Consider the following 25,102-nt stretch of genomic DNA (forward strand, 5'->3'; position numbering starts at 1 on the left):
CCTCGTCGCGAGCTCCCCCAAGCAACGGCTTTCTTCTGTGTTTAATTTTACTTTTCCTTTATTTTTTCACGAGCAGCACTTGTCTCCTTGTGTACGACCGACAAACCTTACTGGACATAAAAGACGGTCTTTCTAATAACTTTCCGGAGTTCAAGTTTTGCAACACGGACGCTCCGTTTGCAGACCCCCCATTCATCTCACCTGAGACGCCTTTGTTCTCTGGCCCTGGAGGCCGCAAACGCCGACGCAGAGGGAGAAGATCTGGCGTTCTGGTTCGACTGAGACGGCGCACTTACAGACCACCGTTACCCAGTTTATTACTGGCTAATGTGCAGTCTCTGGAGAACAAGCTGTGCGAGCTTCGGGCACGGATCTCATTCCAGCGAGAGATGCGGGACTGCTGCGTGATATGCCTCACAGAAACCTGGCTATCGGACAAAGTACCGGACTCCGCAATACAACTGCCGGGGTTCTCCGTGCATCGCGCGGACAGGTCACAGGATCTTACTGGGAAAAGCAGAGGCGGTGGTGTGTGTTTCATGATCAACAACAGCTGGTGTGATTATGCGAACGTGCACCCGGTCAAATCCTTCTGCTCACCGGACCTGGAGTACCTGATGATTAAGTGCCGGCCATTCTGGCTACCGAGGGAATTTACAGCAGTGATTATTACGGCTGTTTACATTCCCCCACAAGCCGACACTGACCGAGCACTCAGGGAACTGTACAGCGCGATCAGCAGCGAGGAAACCGCACACCCAGAGGCAGCGTTTATCACAGCCGGAGACTTTAATAAGGGAAACCTGAAGAAAGTCTCACCCAAACTCCACCAACACATCCACTTTAACACTCGTGGAGATAGGCTACTCGACCACTGCTACACCTCTTTCCGGGATGCGTACAAAGCCCTCCCCCGCGCCCCATTCGGCCAATCAGATCACTGCTCCATCCTGCTCCTGCCCGCCTACAGGCAGAAGCTGAAACAGGAAGCTCCAACCCGGAGGGCGGTGCACTGTTGGACGGACCAATCGGAGTCTGCGCTGCGGGACTGTTTTGATCACGCGGACTGGGAAATGTTTCACGTGGCTGCTAGGGACATTGATGAATACACAGACTCAGTCTGTGGATTTATCAGGAAATGCGTGGAAGATGTCGTCCCATCCAGAACAGTCAAATCCTTCCCAAATCAAAAACCCTGGATTAACGGAGATGTTCGCGCGGCACGGAACACCGCCTTTGCCTCCGCGAACACATCGGACTACAAACACGCACATTACCAACTCCGGAAGACGATCAAAGCAGCCAAACGTGAGTACAGGGACAGGGTGGAGCAACAGTTTGACAACCCTCGGAGTATGTGGCAGGGACTAAACACGATCACAGACTTTAGAGGGAAAACCAGCACACCGCAGACCACGGCCTCTCTGTGTGAGGATCTAAACGTATTCTACGCTAGATTCGACACAGCGAACACCATGAGACCGGACAGTGTGCGCACCGCGGATGACGTCAGTGCGCACACTGTGTCTGAGGAGGATGTGCGGAAGTGCTTCAGGAAGGTGAACGCACGCAAAGCTACTGGTCCGGACGGGATTCCCGGCCGCGTCCTCAGGTCATGCGCGGCTCAGCTGGCTGGAGTGTTCACGCACATCTTCAACCTTTCCCTCTCTCTGTCTGTAGTCCCAGCCTGCTTCAAAATGGCCACCATCGTCCCTGTACCCAAATCCTCCACCATCTCCTCATTGAACGACTGGCGACCTGTAGCCCTGACCCCCATCGTAAGCAAATGCTTCGAGAAGCTGGTCAGGGACTTCATCTGCTCTGCACTACCCGACTCACTGGACCCTCTACAGTTTGCATACCGCCACAACAGGTCCACTGATGATGCCATAGCCCTGACACTACACACTGCCCTGTCACACCTGGAGAAGAGAGACACGTATGTGAGGATGCTGTTTGTAGATTACAGCTCAGCATTCAATACCATCGTTCCCTCGAAGCTGGACAGGAAACTGCAGGATCTAGGACTGAGCAGATCCCTCTGCAGCTGGATCCTTAGCTTCCTGTCTGACAGACGCCAGGTGGTCAGACTGGGCAGCATCACCTCATCCCCCATCACACTGAACACTGGTGCTCCACAGGGGTGTGTACTGAGCCCTCTCCTGTACTCACTCTACACCTACGACTGCACAGCCACTAACAGCTCCAACATCATTGTGAAGTTTGCGGACGACACTACAGTGGTGGGTCTTATCACCAACGGTGATGAGACAGCTTACAGGGAGGAGGTCAGCGCCCTGACCCACTGGTGTCAAGACAACCATCTCACCCTCAACGTCGCAAAGACAAAGGAGTTGATAGTGGACTTCCGGAGGTGCAGAGAAGTACACACCCCCATCACCATCAACGGCGCTGCTGTGGAGAGAGTGAGCAGCTTCCGGTTCCTTGGAGTACATCTGGCTGAGGATCTTACGTGGTCAGTACACACAAACAAAACAGTGAAGAAGGCCCAGCAGCGCCTCTTCTTTCTCAGGAGACTGAAAAGATTCGGCATGAGCCCCCGCATCCTCAGGACCTTCTATCACTGTGCCATTGAGAGCATCCTCACTGGATGCATCACCACCTGGTATGGCAACAGCACCGCCTACAACCGCAAAGCTCTCCAGCGAGTAGTGCGGTGCTCTGAACGGATAATTGGAGGTGAGCTTCCCTCCCTCCAAGACATCTACAGGAAGCGGTGCCTGAGGAAAGCGGGGAGGATCATCAAGGACTCCAGTCACCCCAGCCATAAACTGTTCAGACTACTTCCATCAGGAAGGAGGTTCTGCAGCATCCGGTCCCGTACCAGCAGACTGAGAGACAGCTTTTTCCATCAGGCCATCAGACTGCTGAACACGTCATAGACACCTCAGCTTCACTACTGGAACTTTAACATTATGCACTCCACACTGTATATAAATGCCACTTGTTTTGCACATATTCAACTCTGTATATTTATTTTATATATTTTATTATTATTATTATTATTATTATTATTTATTTATTTATTTATTTATTTTTTTAACTATTTAATTTGTAAAAATGTGCATACACACACACACACCACACACACACACACACACACACACGTAGGAAAATATTTAGTATACACATCCAGAAATGCATACACTATTATATATTGTACATATATTTATTAGTTTCAGGTTGGCCATTCTTGTATTTTGCTCGTTTGTGTTGTTGTGTTTGCACATCTCTGTTGCTTGTGGGGCTCGCACACAAGAATTTCACTCGCATGTGCTGTGCCAGTGTGCCTGCACATGTGATGTGACAATAAAAGTGATTTGATTTGATTTGATTTGATTTGATTTGATTTTTTCACACCAAGCTGCTTGCCTATTGTAGATTCACTCTTCCCAGTTTGGTGCAGGTCTACAATACTTTTCCTGGTGTCCTTCAAAAGCTCTTTGGTCTTGGCCATGGCGGAGTTTGGAGTCTGACTGTTTGAGGCTGTGGACAGGTGTCTTTTATACAGATGATGAGTTCAAACAGGTGCCATTCATACAGGTAACGAGTGGGGGACAGAAAAGCTTCTTACAGAAGACGTTACAGGTCTGTGAGAGCCAGAGATTTTCCTTGTTTGAGGTGACCAAATACTTATTTTCCACCCTAATTTACGAATAAATTCTTTACAAAGCCTACCATGTGAATTCATGGATTTTTTTTTCACATTCTGTCTCTCACAGTTGAAGTGTACCTCTGGTGCAAATTACTGACCTCTGTCATCATTTTAAGTGGGGGAACTTGCACAATCGGTGGCTGACTAAATACTTTTTTGCCCCACTGTATATGTGTATGTAGATAATAGACACTTGTATGCACCTACATATGTATGTATATGTGTGTGTATGTATATGTATATATGTGTATGTAGATAATAGACACTTGTATGCACCTACATATGTATATGTAGGTGCATCTGATAAGCTACATGTCTGTAATATTTAAGGAGTTCTTCCTTCTGTATTTGGTGCCTCAAACAGAATTCTGTTGCAGATACAACGGCCGTTTGGTGAATATCACATTTGAACGTGAGAAAATTGAACATAATACAACAATATTGTTGGGTTTTGTTTAATCTCTTTAACCTTTAACTGTTTAACCTTGAACTGTACTTCACATTTGATGGGATGTGTCACTTTTGTGGGAAGACTTGAAACAAATTGACTAAAATAAAATCAGTTATTACCTGTTTGCTCCACAAGTTGACAATATAGAAATAATTCTGCCAGCTCCAGACATTAACTTACATTATTAACTAACTGTGCTATTTTCCCGTGTCAATCGATGTCCCTATGGAGACCTTCTTGCCTTGACCTTTAGTTTGGTACACAGCCACACAGTATTGCTCATGCATGATATAGAGTGGGACTTCAGGTCAATCTCGACACCATTCTTAATCATCCACTGGAACCCTGAGTGCCCCCTTGGGAGGTTCTGCAGGAAGCAAGTCACACTTTGTTCTAATTAAGTACAAAATGTTTCAAGGCATCATTCTCTTTGGATGAAAAAGAGATTTGTATTATCTGACAATCTTTGATGAAGTGCAGGCTATCACTGAGAGGCATTACATTCATCTTGCCAGACGATGTCATTTCTAAAAATTAAATAGTCTTTTAAAAATAATTCGTCTCAAGGTACACTGGGAGCACAGCACTGGTTCCAGCTGCTGAATTTTAGCGGAATATTTGCATTGCTGTGTTGATGTTATTTCTCTTGATAGGACAGGAGGACTGTAGGAAACAGAGGCATAGGAAATGTCCATATTTTTGGTGACATGTCTGCTAGGGCCAAAATTTGCATTGTTGTTGTTTTCTGAATGTGCATGTTGATTGATTTTATTGTTTGTACTGCATTTTAAGTTTCGGTAAAAAAAAATATGGACGAATGTACAAAGATAATATCAGGTTTATGTGGCAGAAAACTGAAGCATATTCCTTAAAGTGCAGTAAAGTGTAGATAGATGCTGGCTCCAGCAAGTCTTTGGATCCTTTCCAGTAGAAATTAAAAGTGCTATTGAAGGTACACTCTCGGTTCTGGAGGAAGTAAGATATACACTCAAGTGCTGCTCTTAACATGAGCAAATCGAAGACCTTAAAATATATTTTTAAAGAACCCCACAGTCGTATTTCTGATTGCCTGCAGGTGATTGCTTTTGCCTTTGCATATAGATGGAACACATTGATATGCAGACATTTGCGCATCTAATTAGCCTGTTTCCTGTTTTAATAATTGTTCCATCTCAGTGTTGAAACATTGTTAAGCATTCTTAATCAGCGCTTCACTTAGTGGGTTGATTCTAATTTTGTATTGTATGTTTGTTTTTCTGCTGCAGTTTCATTGGAAGTACAGATCACACCAACCCACGGTGAGATTAGTCTTGGAGAGTCCAAATTCTTTGTGTGTGAAGGTAAGTTTATCAAAATGTTCCAAGTTATATATATTTTAAACTTTTTTAATAAACTGCACCTTAACAGTTCACCCACTTTTTAGACTGTTTTGCAAAAAATGAGTTTAAAGTGGTTAAACTAGACAAAACATAGCAGAGGTCTGTGTTTCTGTTGGAATCAGTTCATATTTATCCATGTGTTAGGTGTATGGATAAATATGCATGGATGTTTGTGGTACGAATACACAGTATTGCTTGATCAGCCACACTTCCTCTTCTGCAGGATTAAAGTGGACAACTACACCCCCCTTCATATTTTATGTTAAGTGGTTTTCCGGTTACTTGAATGTGTATCATACATTCATCAATCAGTCATCAATGAATGATGAGATTAAGTGTCCTTTTGTTTTTGGTTTGTTTGTTTAGCATCAAACCTTGAAAACATATAACATTTTCTGATGTCTTAGTTACTAGACACAGCTAAAATGCATAAACCACACGCTTCATTCCTTGCAGGAGCATGAACCACCTACAATGTACAGTCTGTGGGCAGTGGCTGACTTCTCTGATTTGAAATGTGTTACCCTATAGATACCTGTTTCTTATGTACTGCTCTGTTCTGTCTGTTGTCTTAGTTGTAGGCGTTGCCAAGCACATAGACTGGTTTGGACCAAGCGGGGACAGGATAGAGCCGAACAGACAAGACACAACAGTAACCCGTAACGATGAGTCATCTTCCACCCTCACGCTGTATAAAGCCGGGACGGAAAGTGCTGGGACATACAAGTGTGTCGCTACCAATGGAGACCAGCAAGCGGAGTCGACAGTCAAAGTGAAGATCTTCCGTAAGTTTCCCCCCACCGCCCCACCCCACAGTATACGGTACACACTCCAAATTACTGAGTGGTGTGAACACAGAAGAAAAAGAATCCTGCTCATTGAACTCATAGTATTTTATTGACTGCTCAAGGGCAACACATTATTCTTTCTTTTCAAGTGAGGATGGATTTTTCATCAGTTCAATAAACGGTCGGAAGACCATTAGAAGGCTGCTTAATGATCCTGTCTGTTGTGCAGTTCTTGTGAGTAATGGATTTTATTTTCCATGAATGCCAAGCATCAGCAATTGTCCGTCAGAGATGAAATTATTTTCCAAACAGAACTTTTCTGTTATTTCAGGGCCTGTTTCAGGATGTTATTAGAAGTGGTCACCCATATTAACAGCAATGCACAATGTTGTGCACAGAAGTGTACAAAACATCACAACTTCCTGTGAATGAACATTTGTACAGTACCAGCAGCAGTTTGCATAGTTAGTTCAGTGCTACAGCTTGCAAGCCATATAAGAGATAACCTATAACTGCTTTTGCCCCATGCAGACGGCCAGTTTAACAGGAGCAGACTTTACATTTAAACTTTTACCGACCATTTCAAGAAATGAGCTGCGCATTACAGCTAAATGGCTTCATATGTTAAGCCTTGATGAGATAGCTCTATAGCTTTCCAGTTCGGAATCCAATTCTGTCACTTGTGTCCTGCTGAAGTCTGTCAGGTAGCAGTTCTGCTTCTTTCTAAAAAGCTTCCAGCAAATTCCATTAACCAGTCAATTTTAGAAATGGCTTGGCTAGATATTGCTTCAGTTCTGGTAACTTGAGCCAGGGGAGCTTGTTTAGGGTGATAATAAAATGAATGAGATTTTTGGTAAAAAATGTTAAGCATTCCTTCAGTTTGATCATTTTCAGTTGTGATTTATTAGCATAGACAGCACTACTTTTAAAGATAGTGTTTTACTAAAACATAGTGCCATAGCAGGGCAATCATAGAGAGTGAAAGCTTTAATGAACCTCGTTATGTCACTGAGTGAATATAGTGCTTTTCTTTTTTTATTCCAGAAAAAATCACCTTTCAAAACGCACCCTCACCCCAAGAGTTTACTGAAGGAGACAATGCCAACATTGTTTGTGATGTTGTTAGTTCACCTCCACCCACTGTCCTCTGGAAATATAAAGGAGCGAAAATACAGATGGAAAAAGATGGTAAGTTTATGAACAATGCAGAATTTATATTTCAGTTTGTTTTCAGTTGATTATAACACAGAACAACAAGGTGAACAAATTTCAGAATTAATGAGGAGGGAATAAGATGATTTCAGCCATACTGACCATTACTTCTCAGGATGTTATAGCTTGCTTTTTTATTGTTTATTTTGTTTGTTAGCCACGAGATTATGTTGATGGCTGCAGTTTGGTGAATCAAAATGTGAGATGTCCGCAACATTATCAAGATGTAACTCGGTGATATTGTAGTGTTGCACTTATGTTAACAGCCAAAATAAAACAAAAACAGATTATAAGGCAAAATGGAAACTGTAGTAAAAATGCACTACATAAATAAAAACACACAGCCAACGAAATATTTTATATATATATATATATATGCATATACAGATCCTGGTGTTTGAGTCATAAAATGAGTCATCCACTGCTTTTGTTGCCATTCTTCTCCGGGATTCACCCTGTGCTTTGAAAGGGAAAAATTAATTTGATTTTGAATTTGAAAATACAATTGACTCTCTGTTATTCACCCTTGACACTGAGCAGTATAATAATGTGTACGGCAGTGTTATTGCTCACTGAAAAATAATAACATGCGCTTATGTGTGGGTTGCAATAGTATTTTTGATTATTATGTGACTACATTTATTCGGTTCACATTTTATCCCAGACTGAAGGAGTTCATGTGGGCTTTGCTTAGATTCTCTTCTGTTTTTCTGGAGCTCGTAAAATGATTGTTGGATATATGGCCTCAAATTTGATAGTTAAGGTAATATCAAATGAGCAATAAAATGACATTCCAGTTTTTGTCACCAAACATTTCAGTGACTAAGATGTTAGTGTTAAAATGTTTAAGTTAAACAAAGTCTTTATAGCTGAGTTGATTCAGATAGTTTTCTTTTTTGATGCCTTACTCACTTCTTTGCTAACAGCTGTTTATCATGTAGCATTTACTGCTGTTATTAACTTGCCAAATATGCATACCTGAAGATGTATTATCTTTTGCTTCCTTCCAGTTCGGTTTAAAGTACTGAACAACAATCACCTTCAAATCCGTGGCATAAAGAAGACGGATGAGGGCTTGTATACCTGCGAGGGTCGCCTGATGGCGCGCGGCGAGATTGATCTGCGTGTCATCAAGGTCGTTGTGAATGGTTAGCGACCCTCTCGTCCCCTCACGCTTTTTCCTCTTCCTTTTTGTTCTTGTCTGAATATTTTGTGTGTGGCAGGTGTCCCGTGATGCTTAAATAAGCTGTAGATCCTTAGAGGCGACCAGGCTCAACATCAATGTGGAAACAGTTGCCCAGAGCAACCGTGTATCAAAGATGTTTCATGCTAATGAAGTCTGTTTCCTGTAACTTCTGAGCCTAGCAAATGAGTGTGTCTAAAATAAGTATTTTGAATTTGTCGCTGCTTCTGTTTCTGGTTTTCCTCTCACTTGCTCTCTCTTGCACTTGCACTCTTTATATCTAGAGCTATACTATATTCTGCATATGTGTCTGCCTATTTTATTTTTCCCTTTGTACCTTAGTGCTCCCGTCAATCAGGATATGGCAGTCAGAGGTAAATGCTACAGCAGACGTTTTGCAGCCGGCTATCCTGACTTGTGCTGTTGATGGTTATCCTGAACCCATGGTGACCTGGACAAGGTAAACCTAATAATAAAATATCTTCGGTTGCATATGCTCCAAGTACAGTAAATACCTTTTTGTTATTATCATTGTTGTTTTTTGGCATTTGCATCTTTGTACATTGATGTGATTTATACTCGTAGATCACTTTTTGCCTTCAGAGCTCAGTTTTGGTCCATACTGACATGATGGGGTCACACAGTTGCTGCAAATTGTGTCAGCTGTACATTTATGATGTGAATCTCTCATTCCATCACATCCTGAAGGTGTTCTGTTGAATTAAATTCTAGAGGACATTTTGGCACAGTGAACTCATTGTCATTTTCAAAAAACCCAACAACAACAGTTTGAGATGATCAGAGCTTTGTGACATGGTGTTATTCTGTAGGAAGCAGACATTAGAGGTTGGGTACACTGTGGTCATAAAGGGATGGACATTGTCAGCTATTCAGGTAGTTTGAGGTTTTTAAATAATACTCATCTGGTACTAAGCAGCCAAGTAAATATTACCCACATCTATTAGATCATCACCATCAGCCTAAACATTTCAGGAAGGATTCATGTTTTGTGTTGTTTACATCAATTTGTGGCTCTACCATCTTAATGCTGAAGCAATAAATAAGGCTCATCAGACCAGTCAACATTTTGGCAATCTTCTATTCTAGTGTCCTGTTCTTAGCTGGCCGGAGTGACACCCGGTGCGGCCTTCTGCTGCTGTGGCTCATCACTTGCTGCATTTATTGCCTCTGTCTTTTTAATTGGATTACTCTTACCTTTCTGTCAGCTTGAAGCAGTCCGACCATTCTTCTCTGGCGTCAACAAGGCACTTTCGCCCAACGAACTCCCACTCACTGGATATTTTCATTGTTTGTAAACCCTAGAGTTGGTTGAGGGGGAAAATCCCAGATCAGCAGTTTCTGAAATAGTCACACCAGCCTGGTTAATACCAACAACCGTGCCACATTTGGAGTCACTTAAATCACCTTTCTTCACCATTCTGAGTTCAGTTTAAGCTGCAGCAGCTCATCTAGTTAAAGTCTGTATGCTTAAATGTAGTGCGCTGGAGCCAAGTGATTGACTATTTGGATAGTTGTACTAATGAACAGTTGAACAGATGTACCTAACAAAGTGGCAGGCAAGTGTAGGATGACTTGTAAAGATGACTTATTTTCTTAAGTTAGTTAGTTAGTTAATTTAAACCCTGTTAAAGTTTAAACAAACCAGTTAATCGAGTTTAATTTTATATAACTGCCGAACTTACCTAATAGCATAAGCAGCTACATCAGATTTTTGAGCTAAATGCTGACAAATGTCCACATCGACACCCTTGGATGCTGTGCTAACATCAGCTAATAAACATTAAACAAAAAGCAAAGTTGATAATTATGGAAGTGTCATCAGTTTTACATGTAGCAAGTTATTACGGTTAATTCTGGGGGGTTACATACGTGCATGTAAAAAAAAAAAATTCTATGGTAATTCTTTTAATAATTATTGACGCATTTCATTCTGAACAAAAGTACATTTTTAACAGCAATCAAATACATATTTCTGTCTGAACTGCAGTGAATGCGGGAATAACCAACTGCCAGACCAACATTTCAATTCATAGAACCATTTCGTTAAAATCGCGGGTGTCGGCTCTGTAAAGGCAATTGTTGTAAACACCACAAATGACTTACACGTGGCGTCAGGAGAGATAAAAGCTGGCAGCAACAGACTAATGAGGCAGGGCTAATCAAAAATAATGAGCTGCATAGTTTGTATGTGTACTGACCAAATATCAGCTTGTATCATCTTGAAAATAAGTGAACATATTTTTTTCCATTGATCTTTTTTAACAAAAAATGACTAATTTCCAGTATAATTTGTATAATGTGTTAGAAGTGGCAACTGCACACTTTTCAACCCTTCCCCTATCACTAACCTGTAGTTCGAATAGCCCACTAAATATAGGCTGCTGGGTGCCTTGCTTTCAGAGAAAAGCTATATGATAATGCTTTATTGGATTGAGTTTCCCATCCAGTACTTGTCTAAAGACTTTAGCATGCAGTTATCTGAATAGTCAAACCCAGTCTCCATGAAAATATCTATACAGTAATGTGACAGGAATGCTACTGGCTCTGTGCACTACCTCAGACCAGCCTACAGGTCAAAGTAACTATTATGTGCATGCAGGGCACTCTAGGTTATTTGGGATACTCTACTAACTGATTTATTCATTGCAGTAGGATACTTAATCACAGGCTATCAAAGGAGCATGTAAACAGTGAAACATGAAGACTAGCATGACAACAATAGCCACATTATTCTGTGCCTATCAATGGCTCCATTCAGAGCCATTGATAGGCTTCTGCTTTGTTAAACTGTTCTTGTTCATCTGTTAACTCGGCACAAAACTTAGATCCAGGGTCACAAAGAGCAGACAATTCAAGAGCCAAAAGTTGGCCTTTTTTTAATAATTTATACTCTACGAGGCTGGAATAAAAATAAATGAGATGTTTTTGTAGAATTGAATGTAAACAACAAATGTCAAAAGGAATGCCAAAGAATGCCAAACAATATTATGCTTTTTTAACATTGGAATTTCACTTTGTAATTTGGTGATCATGAAACTACTATTGGTCTGTCTATAGATGTACATAACTAGATTTTCTTTAGATGGAAGGATGATGAAATTTGAAATCCTGGTAAAAGTAAATCTCTGAAAATGTTGCAGCTGAAGAAGAGTGCTTAAATTTGTGTGGATAAATGGATACAGGGTTTAACACTCGCCTTTTCTACAGGAACGAAGTGAACCTTGAGGCAGGAGAGAAGTACAGCTTTAATGAAGATGGCTCAGAAATGACGATAATGGATGTTACCAAACTGGATGAAGGAGAGTACACCTGCATTGCCAAGAACAAGGCTGGAGAAACTGAAAAGGAACTCAGTCTGAAAGTGTTTGGTAAGACAGATTGTTTTGTGTATTTACATGAACGAAAGTGGAATTATAAAATGCTCCAAGTGTGTCGGAATGAGGTATATGTGTATGTAGGTGGGAGAAGAACAATAGTACGGTTTTGTGTCTGTTTTCTTAGGCATTCAAAATACGGTGTGTCGGTGTGGGTTGTGATTGTTTCATGTTGGGATGGAGCCTAAGGATTTAGAGAGCAAGCCAAGTGGGATGAGCTCAGCTGAAATCTCTAAACTCCTTTTTTCCCCCTTTGTTTTTGCCCACTAGGTTTTCTTGTCACTTCAAAGTGACCATAATTTAAAGCCCAATTATAGTATCAGTGCCAGTCTTTTGGTACCTTATCAGTGAACTAGCCGAGGGAGTTTAGTTTTCAAATCAAGAGAAGTGGCAATAGCTCGATTCTTTAGAGTTAGTAAATGACTGTTGTATGTTGCCATCATTTAAGACATTATTTTGTGAAATATTTCCACAAAGCTCTGGTTTCTTTACTTCCGTTTAGCAAAAGCTACAATCCTGCGTTTTCTGTGGTGGCACAGGATCTTTCTTGGAGGAAGTTGTATGTAGTAACCCCAAAAAGTTGATTTGTTCATCTGGACGTAGCGTTTTCAGTGGGAGAACGTCCAGGTAAACAGTCTTCCTCACCTGGATGATCCATCAAAACATTGTATTTAGTAATGTGTCTGGATCAGTTGTGAGTATATTTTAGTAAGCCATCGTCAGTGATGCTCCAATACCAAGATTTACCATTTACAATGGGTAAACAAAGAGCAGAGCCTCCATTTTAATCCACTGGACCAAGAATTATGAATGTGTTTCAATGTAGACCGTGCCATTCATCTTAAAACAACAAAAACAGAAAAACAGGTGCGGGACAAAAAAAAAAAGTCATTTTAATTACCTTGAACTTAAATAACTTGATTTTTTATTAGATGAAGCTGGAATCCAACCCAGTATTTACATCAGAAATTAATTATCTAGTAAATCTAATTATTCAGCCGTAAGCTGACGGGGACAAAAGCAGGTGGCAGAAATTGACGACAAACATATGAATCAAACATATAAGAATTTGTTTTCTTGTGGATCGGATATTAGTTAGACACACTAAGTGTGCTTTTAGTGATAAATTTGTCAGTTATGTTCAGACTTTGTACCCTTCAGTATATTTCTTGACAGAATTTAATGACTGCATTTCAACATGTCAACATATTTCAGCATGAATTGTAATCAGAATACAATCAGTATGTCAGTAGCCTTTAAAATGTTCCTTTAAACTGCATTTAGTTCAGTGTTAAAGTCATTTCAGGCTCATTTTCACTCAAATATTCACATCATCTCTATGACAGACATCTTTTCATCAGTGAGATAGATTACACTGTGACAAATGATTGATGAATGATCAGTATATTATGTGTCTAAAGCTTTATACAAATACGGTTTATTTAAAGTATGATTGCTGCAGTAACATACAGTAAATGTTTTAGTGCAGGGGAATTGACTGACAACCTGACAGCTGCCTTAATGTCCACAGAGTCACAGAGTTTGAAAGATGTAACCATAGATTTTATTCTAAGCTGATAATAAATCACCGATTATAAATCTGTGCATTTTACACACAGAAAATAATGAACTGATGAACTGGGATTTAAATATTTGTAAAAAGATAAATGCCCTAAATACTAAGAAAAGACTGCAGAGCTGCAGTCTGTTCTGGTATGCTCTTTAAAAGTGACTGAATGAGGAAATGAGATTAAGTGTCAGTCAGCTAGTTCAGATGTAGTGGGAGGGAGAAATCAGAGGGAATCTCAAAGTTTGTGGAAGAAAACTTGTCAGTGAGCAGGTTAGATTCATGGTGTCTGTTACTGGGTCACAGTCGATTTTTTCTTTTCTAGAACAGAAAAGCCAACGTTTCCCTCATCTCTTCGTTAACAGGCTCAGTTTTTTCCAAACCTGGCTTCTAGAGTAGATCCCTGGAAGCATTGTGTTAGCCACAAGGAGGACTAGTCAGGTTCTCTATATACTAAGGACAGATGCTTCAGTGCTTAGCTGAAGATACAGTAGACCATCCTTAGTGAAAAGAAATGAGATCATGTTGAAACACTGAGTGTTCACAAAAAACAACCTGCTTGACAAATGGCACAGATCATCGCACTGTGATTTCCATCTCATTCATTTCTTGCTAACATGTATAAAGATTTCTTTCAGTTCCTTAAAAAACGTGTGCACAGGTAAATTTACAACCTCCTTTTGGGAATTGCTGTATTCCCAGCTCTTAGGATTCTCATTCGTCAATTTTATTTAAAGTATGCAGCAATGCTAATAAAGGTAAAAATTAAAAGTTGATGCAACAATACATCTTTTTATCTTTTATGTTGTTTTAGTGTAACATTAAGAGGCGTGGGAGCACTGCAGTTTCAAATTCCTGTGTATGATCTGTACATATGGTTTTTGACAATGAGGCTGACTTTGACCTGACATTCTTTGGTTTATATCTTAGAGATAGTGTAGTTTCATCTTAAATTCTCTATCGTATCTTTTGTCAACCTTGTGACATTTTCCATCTAGGTCAAGAAAAAGCAATTGCATATAAATTAATTATTTTAACTATTCAACCACTGCGCTAGCCTTGGGAGGTTGGGGGCTGGGTCATCAGCTAATACAACTAATCTGGGTCTTACAGCCTATAAAAGCTGGCCTCTGTCTCTCTTTCATCCACCTGGCATCAGCCGTCCTTTTAAAATGCTAGACATGTTATTTGTAAAGCTGTAAATCCACAGATGAACACTAATACGTGTGCCAGAACAGGTGCAAGGGTGAAATACAAGCAATAGAGGGCAAGCTACCCAATCCAATTTACTAACTACTCTCAACATTAGTCTTCAGGCAGATATTGGTCATGGCTACTTATGCACTGATTCCACCAGAGCCCCAAGCCTGTCCTTTCACCCATGTTCTCCACCCGAAAACAACACCCTTCTTGGGCTCCTTTTTATATCAGCTGTTTAATATACAACTGAAGTGTACCTATACTAAATTACCAAAACCAGTCTAACTTTAGGGTATGCTTTTATGTGACATAAAAGCTTAAACTAAGAATCTTAGAAAATCAGTTTTACGAGCCTTTGGAAATTGGAATACATAGAATGATATTAGCCTAGCAAATAGCTCCTTAACATTTCTGAATGTAAAACCCATGTACCTAATGTTTTTATGATAAAGTATTGGAATGGATCAGGCTTTAAATAGCTCATGCAGTCTATTTAAAAAGCTATGATCTGAATCGTGCTGACTGCCTTTTGACAGTCGTGGCTGTAAGTACAAGTTCTTAAACGCTGCTTCTTTGTTCATTTAATAATTATCAGTTGAGATCATAGCAGTTAAAACCAAGTCGCAGTTGTTTTCTTAGGCGGCAGGTTACAAATTATATTTACGATCCTGTCTGGGGCTGCGCTTTTTCAGCATATTGCATAATCCATGCATTCATCCTTTTTGGAGCGGAATAGAAAAGATGGGAGCACGAAGTAATGCTCAACTGATTCGTAAACAGCACTTCCGTTTGCTCGGCTCATGTCACCGTTGCAGCACCCCGCTGCGCTTTCAGGTTAACTCGAGTGTAGTGTAACTTGACAGTTGTCTCCAATGTAAACAAAAATGAAAGCCGGCTCCTTTGAGATAGGCTAAATAAGTTATTACACAAATTACGTTTGGAGGCACACATGGTTATCACAGCGTAACTGCTGCTGGGACTGGGAAAGCTTAAATACAGGTTTACTGCCATAAAAATCCCCCTTACCTGTCAACTACTGATCCTCATCCCCTCTTTGAACTCATTTCAAATCTAGAGTTTCTCTTGTGCTTATAATACTCGTGCGGCTGTAACACCTGGCTGCCTTGTTATATGGAGCAGGTGTGATGACGTTGGGTTTTTGTTTTACAGTCAAACCTAACATCACATACATCATAAACCAGACTGCTACCGAGATGGAAGAACAGGTAACCCTGACTTGCGAGGCGTCGGGGGACCCAACTCCCACCATTACCTGGAGCTACGGAGGTCATGTCTTCACAGAAGGAGAGCAGGTAAAATGATTACAGGGAGGCGAGTGAACAGTAGTAGCAAGATACTTATGTATCCTAGGCACTCGATCCTGGTCCGTGAGTGCCTGTATGCATTTTTCCTTCTGGAGTTAATGAACTGCACCTGGTGCAAAGTAGTTTGATATAGTCTGTGTCCCAGTTGCATACTATAAATATATTCTAACCCCTATTTTTTTTAAAGTTTTTCCTATGTTATTAAGAGAAAATGACATAACAAAAAATTAGCGATGAATAAAACTAATAAGAAAAACGATAATGCCCGAAGACACCTATTTCCTTTACAGTTTGCAATTTTATCTTTATCTTTTAATGCATCTGTTCCTCTGTGTACAAAATGGAAAAAGTACATTGTTTTTTTACTATACCTTATTGTGGGTGATGTGAAATTGGGACACACTTAGGTCGTACCCACAAGGGAGCAACACAAACCTGCAGGACACCGGTGTCTCGAGGAGAGGAATTGAATATCTTTAACCTAAACTGAAGTGGTATATTGATTACTTGCAGGTGGGGGACTCAGCTTGCAGTTTCATTGCAGAATGCCCCCAACAAGGTTTATGCACTGCTAATTATTTACCCTAAATTAGCAGTTCCTTTGAGATGGCCCCGTGGATCTCCTGTAATTAGCTCAATTATAGTCAGTCAGTAATATGGAGTAGATTCAGATTTGACTTGAGATTTCTCAAATGCCACGAAAATCAGCAACAGAAACCTAATTATAACATTCCCAGAAAAGTCACGATAATTAAACTTTGCCCGTTTTCTATTGTATTTGCTTGAACGAGTACTTGAACGTTCAAGTGTTTGTTTAGCACTTTCAATCACTATTTCCATTATTCTTCTCATGCCAGTGATTGAAAAGTTATTTTGATTTATATGAAATTGTTATTTGTCTATACTCTGCTGCCATCTTTTAAATTTGTTTTGGCTCTGCACTGGTCAAGAGCCAGCTTCTTACCCTCCATTACATCCTGATACTCCAGTTTGTTCTCTGGGGTCTTCTGCATTACTCCATGTGCAAACCATCAAAAGCAGTGAATACTTGATTTGTATTCTCATACATCTATGTCCCACCTGGCCTGACTCTCCAAGGCCTTGGTGTGTTGCTACAGTTGGGAGGTAATGAGGAGGAAAATGCTTGAGCCTAATGCTTCTAGCTCATAGAGAAATTCTTGAGCCAGTCCATTACATGCGCTACATTTTTTTTCCTACAGGCACATCTAAACAGGATCTATCAGGTAGGAAAAATCCACGTGGCACAGAAATGTAGTGGAGTAGTGTTGTAAAATTTGCCTCCAGATATGACAAAAACTCCCACTGAAATCAAATCATCCCTTTTTATTGAAAATTTCCCAGCTGCCTCTTGAAAAACCCCAAGGAATGATCTCATCAGAGTTCATGAAATTGATTTGACTGCCGCATGCTTTCCAAATATTGCCTGAAAACCTCAACTGTTCTCGGGATAGCAAGTGCGCAGAGCTTATCTCACGAGATCAGTTGAAAATTTGGTTAATAAGATAATAAAAGGGAAATGCCATTTCTGTGTCGCTTTTTCCTGATCATTTCACACTTTCAATCACAGCATGAGGTTGCTTGGATTCAAGCCCGGTTCAGTCTGTCTGTCATCGCCATCAGATTGTAGATTGTCTAACACTTATGTCAGTGTCACTTCAAAGTTTGAGGGTAAAAGTGCTCCACCTAAAGTCTATCTTTTGGGTATCAAACATTTGCACCCTGCAGCAAAGGTAAAACATGACTGAAACAGAATAATCATAGAACTGCAGGAAGAGATTTAATGGGCATGTTTTCAACAGTAAAAACAGGTCACTTTTGGAGTCCCTTGCAACTGAGCAGACTGCAGCAGCTGTTCACTGTGAAAGTAGAAGATTTCACAGCCACCTGTCAAACCACCAGATTGTTTGATATTTAAAAATATATTTTGAGTGGAGCCTCACTCACAAGTGCTAAACACACTGCCACCATATGACGCACGTCATGACGGTCCCCCACCCCTTTTTTTTGTACCTACACAGATTGACGTACATGAATGCACCACATAGTAACGATTCTTACTTCTGTCCTATTACCCAGTGTTGAGCAAAATTTTGCTTTGTAGAATAAATTTCCATCGGCTTCCACTTTTGTCAATGACAGGACAGCTTGTATTGTGGTCTTGAGGCTTACATCCCACAGTTTGACCACAGTCATGCTATACTGTAGCAGTGTAGATTGACTCTACAGGTGCAGGGCAGAATAAATAAACAACACACATAGGAAACAATGGGCTATAATAGGCATTACCCACAAATTTTGCACTGTGTAGTTGTTGACATGACACATGTCGTGATGGCCAGCTGCGCAATGGTGGCAGTGTGTTTTGGGGTGCCGCCTATGGTATGCTTTTATATGTGGTGTCTGTTCACAGCCGTCTTCAAAGAAATGATTAGCAGCCTTACCGAATCACGTAGATGCATACTGGTTAGATTTTCCCTCGTAGTTGTGATTCTGAGCAGGGGAAATCATTTCTATGGTGGGCTTTCAATGAATGGGAAACGGCTGCTAATTGTTTAATTGTCTTGTTTTATTTGTTCATCCGATGTCCATCCGCCACGCTATCTGTAATCATCACAACAGCTGCATTTCATCTAGGATGAGTGTGACAAATGACATGACATTCATTTGGGGTGAACACGGTGAATTGAAAAAGGATGTAAAGGGAAGCATTTTTCTGTTAATAATGTGAGATTTTTGTATTTGTCAGAAAACCGGTACAGATGTAGATCTGTGGTGGTGATGAAAGGACAGAATTAATTAGCAGTTTATTCTAATGTGTTTTCAGCTCCTCGGCTCCCTAGTTTATCTGCTGATTTCATTTCTTTTTTTCTTTCTTTTTTAAAATCATTACTCATATCAGATTTTTATGCAAAACGAATGCAGTTTAGTTTATACAAATAAGGCTTCTGATCACCTTTGCTTCACAGTATGACAATGACAATACACAACACAGCTAAACAATTAGATAGTGCTTCAGTTTACTACTTTTCATCTGAGTGGAGCTATAACTGTTCATAGTTCAATGCTCAGATTGATTGTAATAAGAAAAAGATACTTATTTTGAAGAAATAAAAACAGCCTCAGAAACCAATTATGGGAAGACATTTCTACATGTTTATTGTTTTCTTTAAAGTTTGAGTACACTGAAAACCCTTAAAAAGCATGTCTTACAGGGTTATTAAAGATGCAGATTAAACAGATGAGGCTTGTGTTTATGTTGAATGCCACCTTCCAAAACAGTGTCTTACCCTGAGGTATCGGATTGTTAGAGAATCTTTGCAAAGCCGACATTTCTGAAAACATAAAAAACCATGTCCATGTTTATTCGTGTGGCATTTTTGCCTGCTAACTGCCACATCTGGATCACTGTGACAACATGGATCTTATTAAATGGATGTGTCTATTACATGACCTGCATGCCCTACGAAACCAAGGTGGTCTATGTGAAGGCTGAAGCATTTTGAGCTAGATCAGCTATTCATTGTGTTCTCACAATCTTTGTCTGGCTTTGTTTGAATTTGTTCCCAGTCTACTGTGGTCTTGGGTTTTAAAGGTTAACGTAAAGATAGACTAATTCATTCTGAACAACTCCCTACTCAAAGTCTAAAGTGTTGGCACACAAAAGCATTGTTCGTTAACCGCGCGCGAGTAAGGGGGAACACAATGTGAGGATTGAGGAAGATTACTGTATCGCACAATAGAGAACTGTAGTATTGTACATGAAAAAGACAGAATAAAAGGAGTATGTTCAAAAAGTCTTGTGGGTGTATTCCCGCTTAGTTGTGCTTCAAATTCAAATTGGAGCTCATCAGGGGATGGTTTTGTTTTTGTTTATACAGCTATTAAAGTTAAGTGTTTATATATTTATTTGAAAACTTTCATCAATTTTACATTTGGTATTTGTTTCCTTCAGCCCTTTGAATGCATTCGCTCAAGTCGCTGTAGATAAGTGTGTCGGTTTAATAACTGAAAATGTAAATGGACTATTTATCCATGCTTTGTACATTATCTACATAATGAATATTTTGCTTATTTGAATACATATTAAATGTTGTGCTCCATGCAGACTTTCAAGCAGAATTTATTGGAAAATATCCTGGACTACACAGAAGGAAGTTGCAGGGAAATATGAGTAATTATAAAACCTAAAAGCACATTCAAGTTTGTAATTGATTGGGTATCAGCATTTTATAGTGTTTCAAGTGTGTCTCTTTTTTGTAAGGAGATAAATCTGTATTAAAAGACCTTCTCTGTCTAAAATTTGTAGTCTCAAATAGAGGTTTCCAACATTAAAAGCTAAAAAAAAATGGTGTTAAATTAAAAACCAAAACAATGAGATGCTTTGTTATTTAATGTTTTGTGTCAGCAGTGCAGGCAGAGCATCTGAAACAGGCGTACTTCAAGTGTTGCATGCTAATGCAAAGAGAGCACTGTTTTCTCCAAACACAAAAGGCTACTCATTTACAGCATGCTGGCTGGCTCAGTAGTGATGTGATGCAAGAATGTCTTCACTAACTAAAATGCTTGTCCATTTTCTGTGATGTACTGCAAAGGTTCTGAGGCTCAGCATTTAATGACAAGGAAGGAAACTAAACTGAGAATATGCATAATCATGACTTTTCATCCGGGGTTCACTCAGTAAATGAAGCAGTTCTTTATATTTATGTGTTTGTGTTAGTATGTCTGCTTTTTTATCCTCTTTGAACTGACATCCAATTCATGTCAGAACAAAGAGCGGGGCTAATTCTCCATGGAAGGGAGGAACAATAGGCTGGAAAAATGATAAGTCCCAAGGGAGCCATCACCATATTGTTCTTCGCGTTTGCTCGGAGAAGTGATTCTGTTACGGCGTCTTCTGTTGTGCACGCATGCATCCGCCGCTGTTCATTGTCCTTTTGTCTTAAACAAACACCTGTCACAGATATGACAGCAATACTTGTCAGCTCACTTACTGCAGAGGCAGCGCCGCAGACGAGGATGTGAATGAGGTGGTTATGTTCCACACTGTTAGGTTATGTTTTAATTGGGCTACTGCTCTTTCTCAGTACTGATTTGCAGCCAACTGCTCCTTGTAATGATGTAGGGTGCACAGTGTATTTTATTGTGCCAGTAGGGGAGTTAAACTGCTCTTAAGAAAGGGCTGAATTTATATTCATGCAGTAAGCTTCGGACATGACTCTTCTAATAAGAATTTTATTGCCTCCTCTTTCTACCTTCGGTATTGGCTTTATTTTTCACCGCTGAGGAGGATTAACATTCATCAGTGATATAACTACTTAACCATTATAAAACAAGATGAATTCAACCACACCATATGTCCTTTTGCAGTGATTGTGAGGGGACAATATAGGGGTGATTTTTAGATGTGAACATTGATGGTTTGAGTCACTTTGTTTGCCCTACAGTGATACCACCATTTGCTTTCATTTATTTGACTTTTCTTGCATTTGCGCCTGATGAAATTGCTGTTTCTCATTTTCCTTGTTAAGCTTCAAAATTGTTTCACTGCGTAGGCCATCACATCTCATTGTCATGCTTAACATTTTCCTCAGCATCATAAAATCCACACAGCATGCCGTCCAAAAAAGCTTTCTGTTTTGTAAAGTCGGGCTTTGCAGTCTCTTGTGATTTAATGTGGCATGATGTCTGCCATGTTACTTAGGTGTGACGTTTTATGTGCTTTGGTGTAAAATTAATTCTTTATTTCATTCGATGTGTTACTGACCAACATGTCGATGATAATCACTTGTTTATCTAGAGAAAGGTGATTTTTTTCTTCTTCCTGTATTAGACTGTAACGTGGTCATTTTCTAAAATGTATGTGCATATATTTGCTATTATGCCGGAATAGCTAAAAAACAGTATTCTGAATATTTAAATGTAGTATTGTTTTGGTCAGTTAGTACAGCTTCAGTGGATCCATTCTTATAACACAAAAAAACGGAATATTTTAAAAGTCCACATCTAACAAGGAGAAAGCCATTATATTTTTATAGCTTAGAAAGTTCAGTATTCATCATGCAAATCACATTTCCTGGCTGTTTTAAGGCTATTTTTGAGTACAATCAAAGCATATCAGTGACAAAGGAGGAAAAGACAGAACTTCATAGTGTAAGTAACAATGAGCAGAACATTGGACTTTCAAAATGACTTAAAAAGGCCACCTGTAGGCTGAGATTTATTTCCAGGTCTCACATGGTGTGGAGGATGAGCTGTAGCAAATTGCTTATTTGAACCTCCTTCATTGCTTATTGAGATATCAAGCAAGTGTTGTTAGAGGGCTTGATTGACTAGGGTACTAACTTGCTTCTCGATCTTGGGAGGGCTTTTTTATATTCATAGATAAAGAGTAAATTCCATTCTTTTGGGCTCACATTATTGCTTCAGCCTTCAGAAATGGATTGTGAGGCGATAATTCCTCTATTACCCAAGGAGACATTACTCTGTTGTTACAGCGTACCAGACTCACCTCTTCCTGATGAACCAATAACCTTATTATCACAAAGCATTTGTGCTATCATGATGCCAAAAGACTTACTTCACGTACAGGCAGGCACAGACTGTAAACATTCCCACAAAATTTCCCTTTCAAACGAAACTCCTGTCCTCCTAAAATAGGCTTCCCTTGAGAGAACATCTAAAGCATACATCTCGTTATGTCTGCAGACTCTTAATTTAGTAAATTCAGACATTCAGCTCAGGTACTTTAGATGCATAAAAAAATAAACTGGTCATTTAACTGGGATGCAGTGTGCAACATCCCAGCTTTGACAGGATGAGGATTGCTTTCTAAGAATTGCTCTGCCTTTTTGTTTTTTCGTCTCTCTGTCTTCTACAGGCATCATGGACTCGGCCTGAGCAACACAAGGTATTCTAAATGCATGACTTTTTCTTACACCCATCCATCTTTCATGTCAGGGGAATCTAGTCCAATTCTGGATGGATGCAGATCAACATTCTTGATCAAATAAGGTTGGGGAGAGCATAAGCTCTGAGAAGCAGTAGCAAAACAGGACAGTGCAAGTCTGTGTTTCTTTGCTCGCCGTGTTCCTTAGATTTCTTAACAAATCACAGCCTATTTCAGTCTTTTTTTCTTGTCTTTCTCCTGACCTTTTACCTGTCATGCCTGGACATCAGCAAAAGCATTTTATTACACGCATGACAGTTACAGTTATACCATGTGATCAACTTGTCTTCTGCAGAAATAGATTTTGTTCCTCAGATCTCTCTGTCCCCCCACCCACACATCCTGTCCACCGCTAAATCTTAATTATAACTTCAGAGTATACTTTTGACATTAGTGTATACACTAGTTTAATTTGAACATGGCTAAATATGTATGTAGGAGGAAATAAAAGCTACCTTTGTGCAGCAACAGAGTATGAGAACAAGCGACTGTTTCTGAAAGAAAGCGAAAATTGGCAGTAAGTGAAAGAGCTGCCCACATAAGCTTTTCTCCAATATACAGCACTTCCCTATAGAATGTGTTTTACATACGAGAAAAATGGTGACAAAAAGAATGGATCCAGACTCTTGAAGAGAAGTGATCGCTCACACAAAGCAGTGCCTTGTTGATCAGCCCATCTCTGTTTTAGGAGCAAGATCAGATATTAGGGTTGCCATTTCTATTTTTACTTCAGTACTATTTAACAAGATATGAATGTGTATTCTTAGACCATTCGGTTCCCTAAATAGCCACGCTGTTTATTTTTACATTGCAGGAAGCACTGGACATCAAGAGAATTGGTCTTTTCCTTTTACTCCTTCTGCTAATAGGTTTAAGGAGGGGTGTTTCTAACAGTCGGCCTTAATTATTCGGTCGTGACAGCTGTTGGTATTTTTTTCATTACGATTGTCAGCTGATACGCATTCATTAATAGCACCTGCAGAAAGTGTGGAATAAAAAATCTCACCCACCTCACCACAGGAGGGGAGGAAGAGCCTTTCTCATCAGGCACATGCTGACAGTAATTGCTCAGTTTGTGTATAACTATGATTTACACATGGATGCACTTGGATTTTTGTGCATCTGCAATACTAAGCTGTTGAATTTGTGAATTGGAACACTTTTATCTTGAAAATCTGAGCAAAATGAATCGTTCTGAACATTTACATTAATGATCTGCTGATTATATTTAAATTAGGCAACCCCAAAAAAGCTCAAACAGCGTATCCTAGTTGCTTGCGTTTTCCATTTTTTTTAAAAGACTGATGATCTCAGCAAGTTCCACTGCTGAACACATGCATTACTTAAAAAGAGTTATGCCTCCCTTTTTTAATATATATAAGAGGAGTATTTTAGTTAAATGTGGGCACTCATATCTGTGCAGCATATTTGTGGTTTCAGGTCACAAATGGAACGGTTTACATTAATGGAAATTACTCACTTCACATTTTCACTCACTTCACATAATTATATTGTTTTAAAAGTTCACCTGTGCTCTGAATTGATAAGTGCACATCTCTCAAAGACATCCCATTATGAATTGCACAGTGGGGGTGGGGGGGTGGGGGGGTGAGGGTGAGGAGCCATGTTTGTTGCAAAGGCGTCGGAAGCTTAGTGTTCATTTGACAAGCCTCAGAAGGGAAGGTGATTTTGTACTGTGGGCTGTTTAATATTTGGTGAGACACGAGTTTAACATGTCTTCAATGCAATCTCAATTTTATGCCCTGATGCTCCCTCTGTGTCTCTTCTGTTGGTACAGCAGAAGAATCTGTGGGAGAGCTCTGCTGTCAGCTTGGTTTTATTACAGGAGCGCACACGCGAAAGTCTTCATTTTCTCATAGACGTGCGAAATGGTTTTATGCCTTTTTACGCAAGGAGCACAAAATTCAGCACGGATGTTTCCAGTAGACAGCAACTCCG

General features: G+C 40.0%; 1 protein-coding gene across 9 annotated transcripts in view; it reads left to right on the forward strand.

Moving 5' to 3' along the window:
- ncam1b (neural cell adhesion molecule 1b) overlaps positions 1-25,102 on the forward strand; it is an 83,550-nt gene that overhangs the window by 37,906 nt on the left and 20,542 nt on the right. For 5 of the 9 annotated variants that reach the window (XM_086261883.1, XM_086261881.1, XM_086261874.1 and 2 more), the window contains 9 exons: positions 5,393-5,467; positions 6,082-6,291; positions 7,339-7,482; positions 8,517-8,654; positions 9,032-9,149; positions 11,918-12,078; positions 16,022-16,164; positions 17,397-17,420; positions 23,075-23,104. In XM_086261883.1, coding sequence (XP_086118009.1) covers positions 5,393-5,467; positions 6,082-6,291; positions 7,339-7,482; positions 8,517-8,654; positions 9,032-9,149; positions 11,918-12,078; positions 16,022-16,164; positions 17,397-17,420; positions 23,075-23,104 — 1,043 coding nt within the window. The remainder of the gene's footprint in view (positions 1-5,392; positions 5,468-6,081; positions 6,292-7,338; positions 7,483-8,516; positions 8,655-9,031; positions 9,150-11,917; positions 12,079-16,021; positions 16,165-17,396; positions 17,421-23,074; positions 23,105-25,102) is intronic. The other 4 variants (XM_086261875.1, XM_086261877.1, XM_086261876.1 and 1 more) reach the window with 3 other exon arrangements.

Source organism: Aulonocara sp. 'chitande type north' Nkhata Bay, linkage group LG14 (genome assembly GCF_057382095.1).
Source record: "Aulonocara sp. 'chitande type north' Nkhata Bay isolate Kocher_YH1m ecotype deep benthic linkage group LG14, A_spYH_male_GT1.1, whole genome shotgun sequence".
NCBI classification, from domain to species: Eukaryota; Metazoa; Chordata; class Actinopteri; order Cichliformes; family Cichlidae; genus Aulonocara; species Aulonocara sp. 'chitande type north' Nkhata Bay.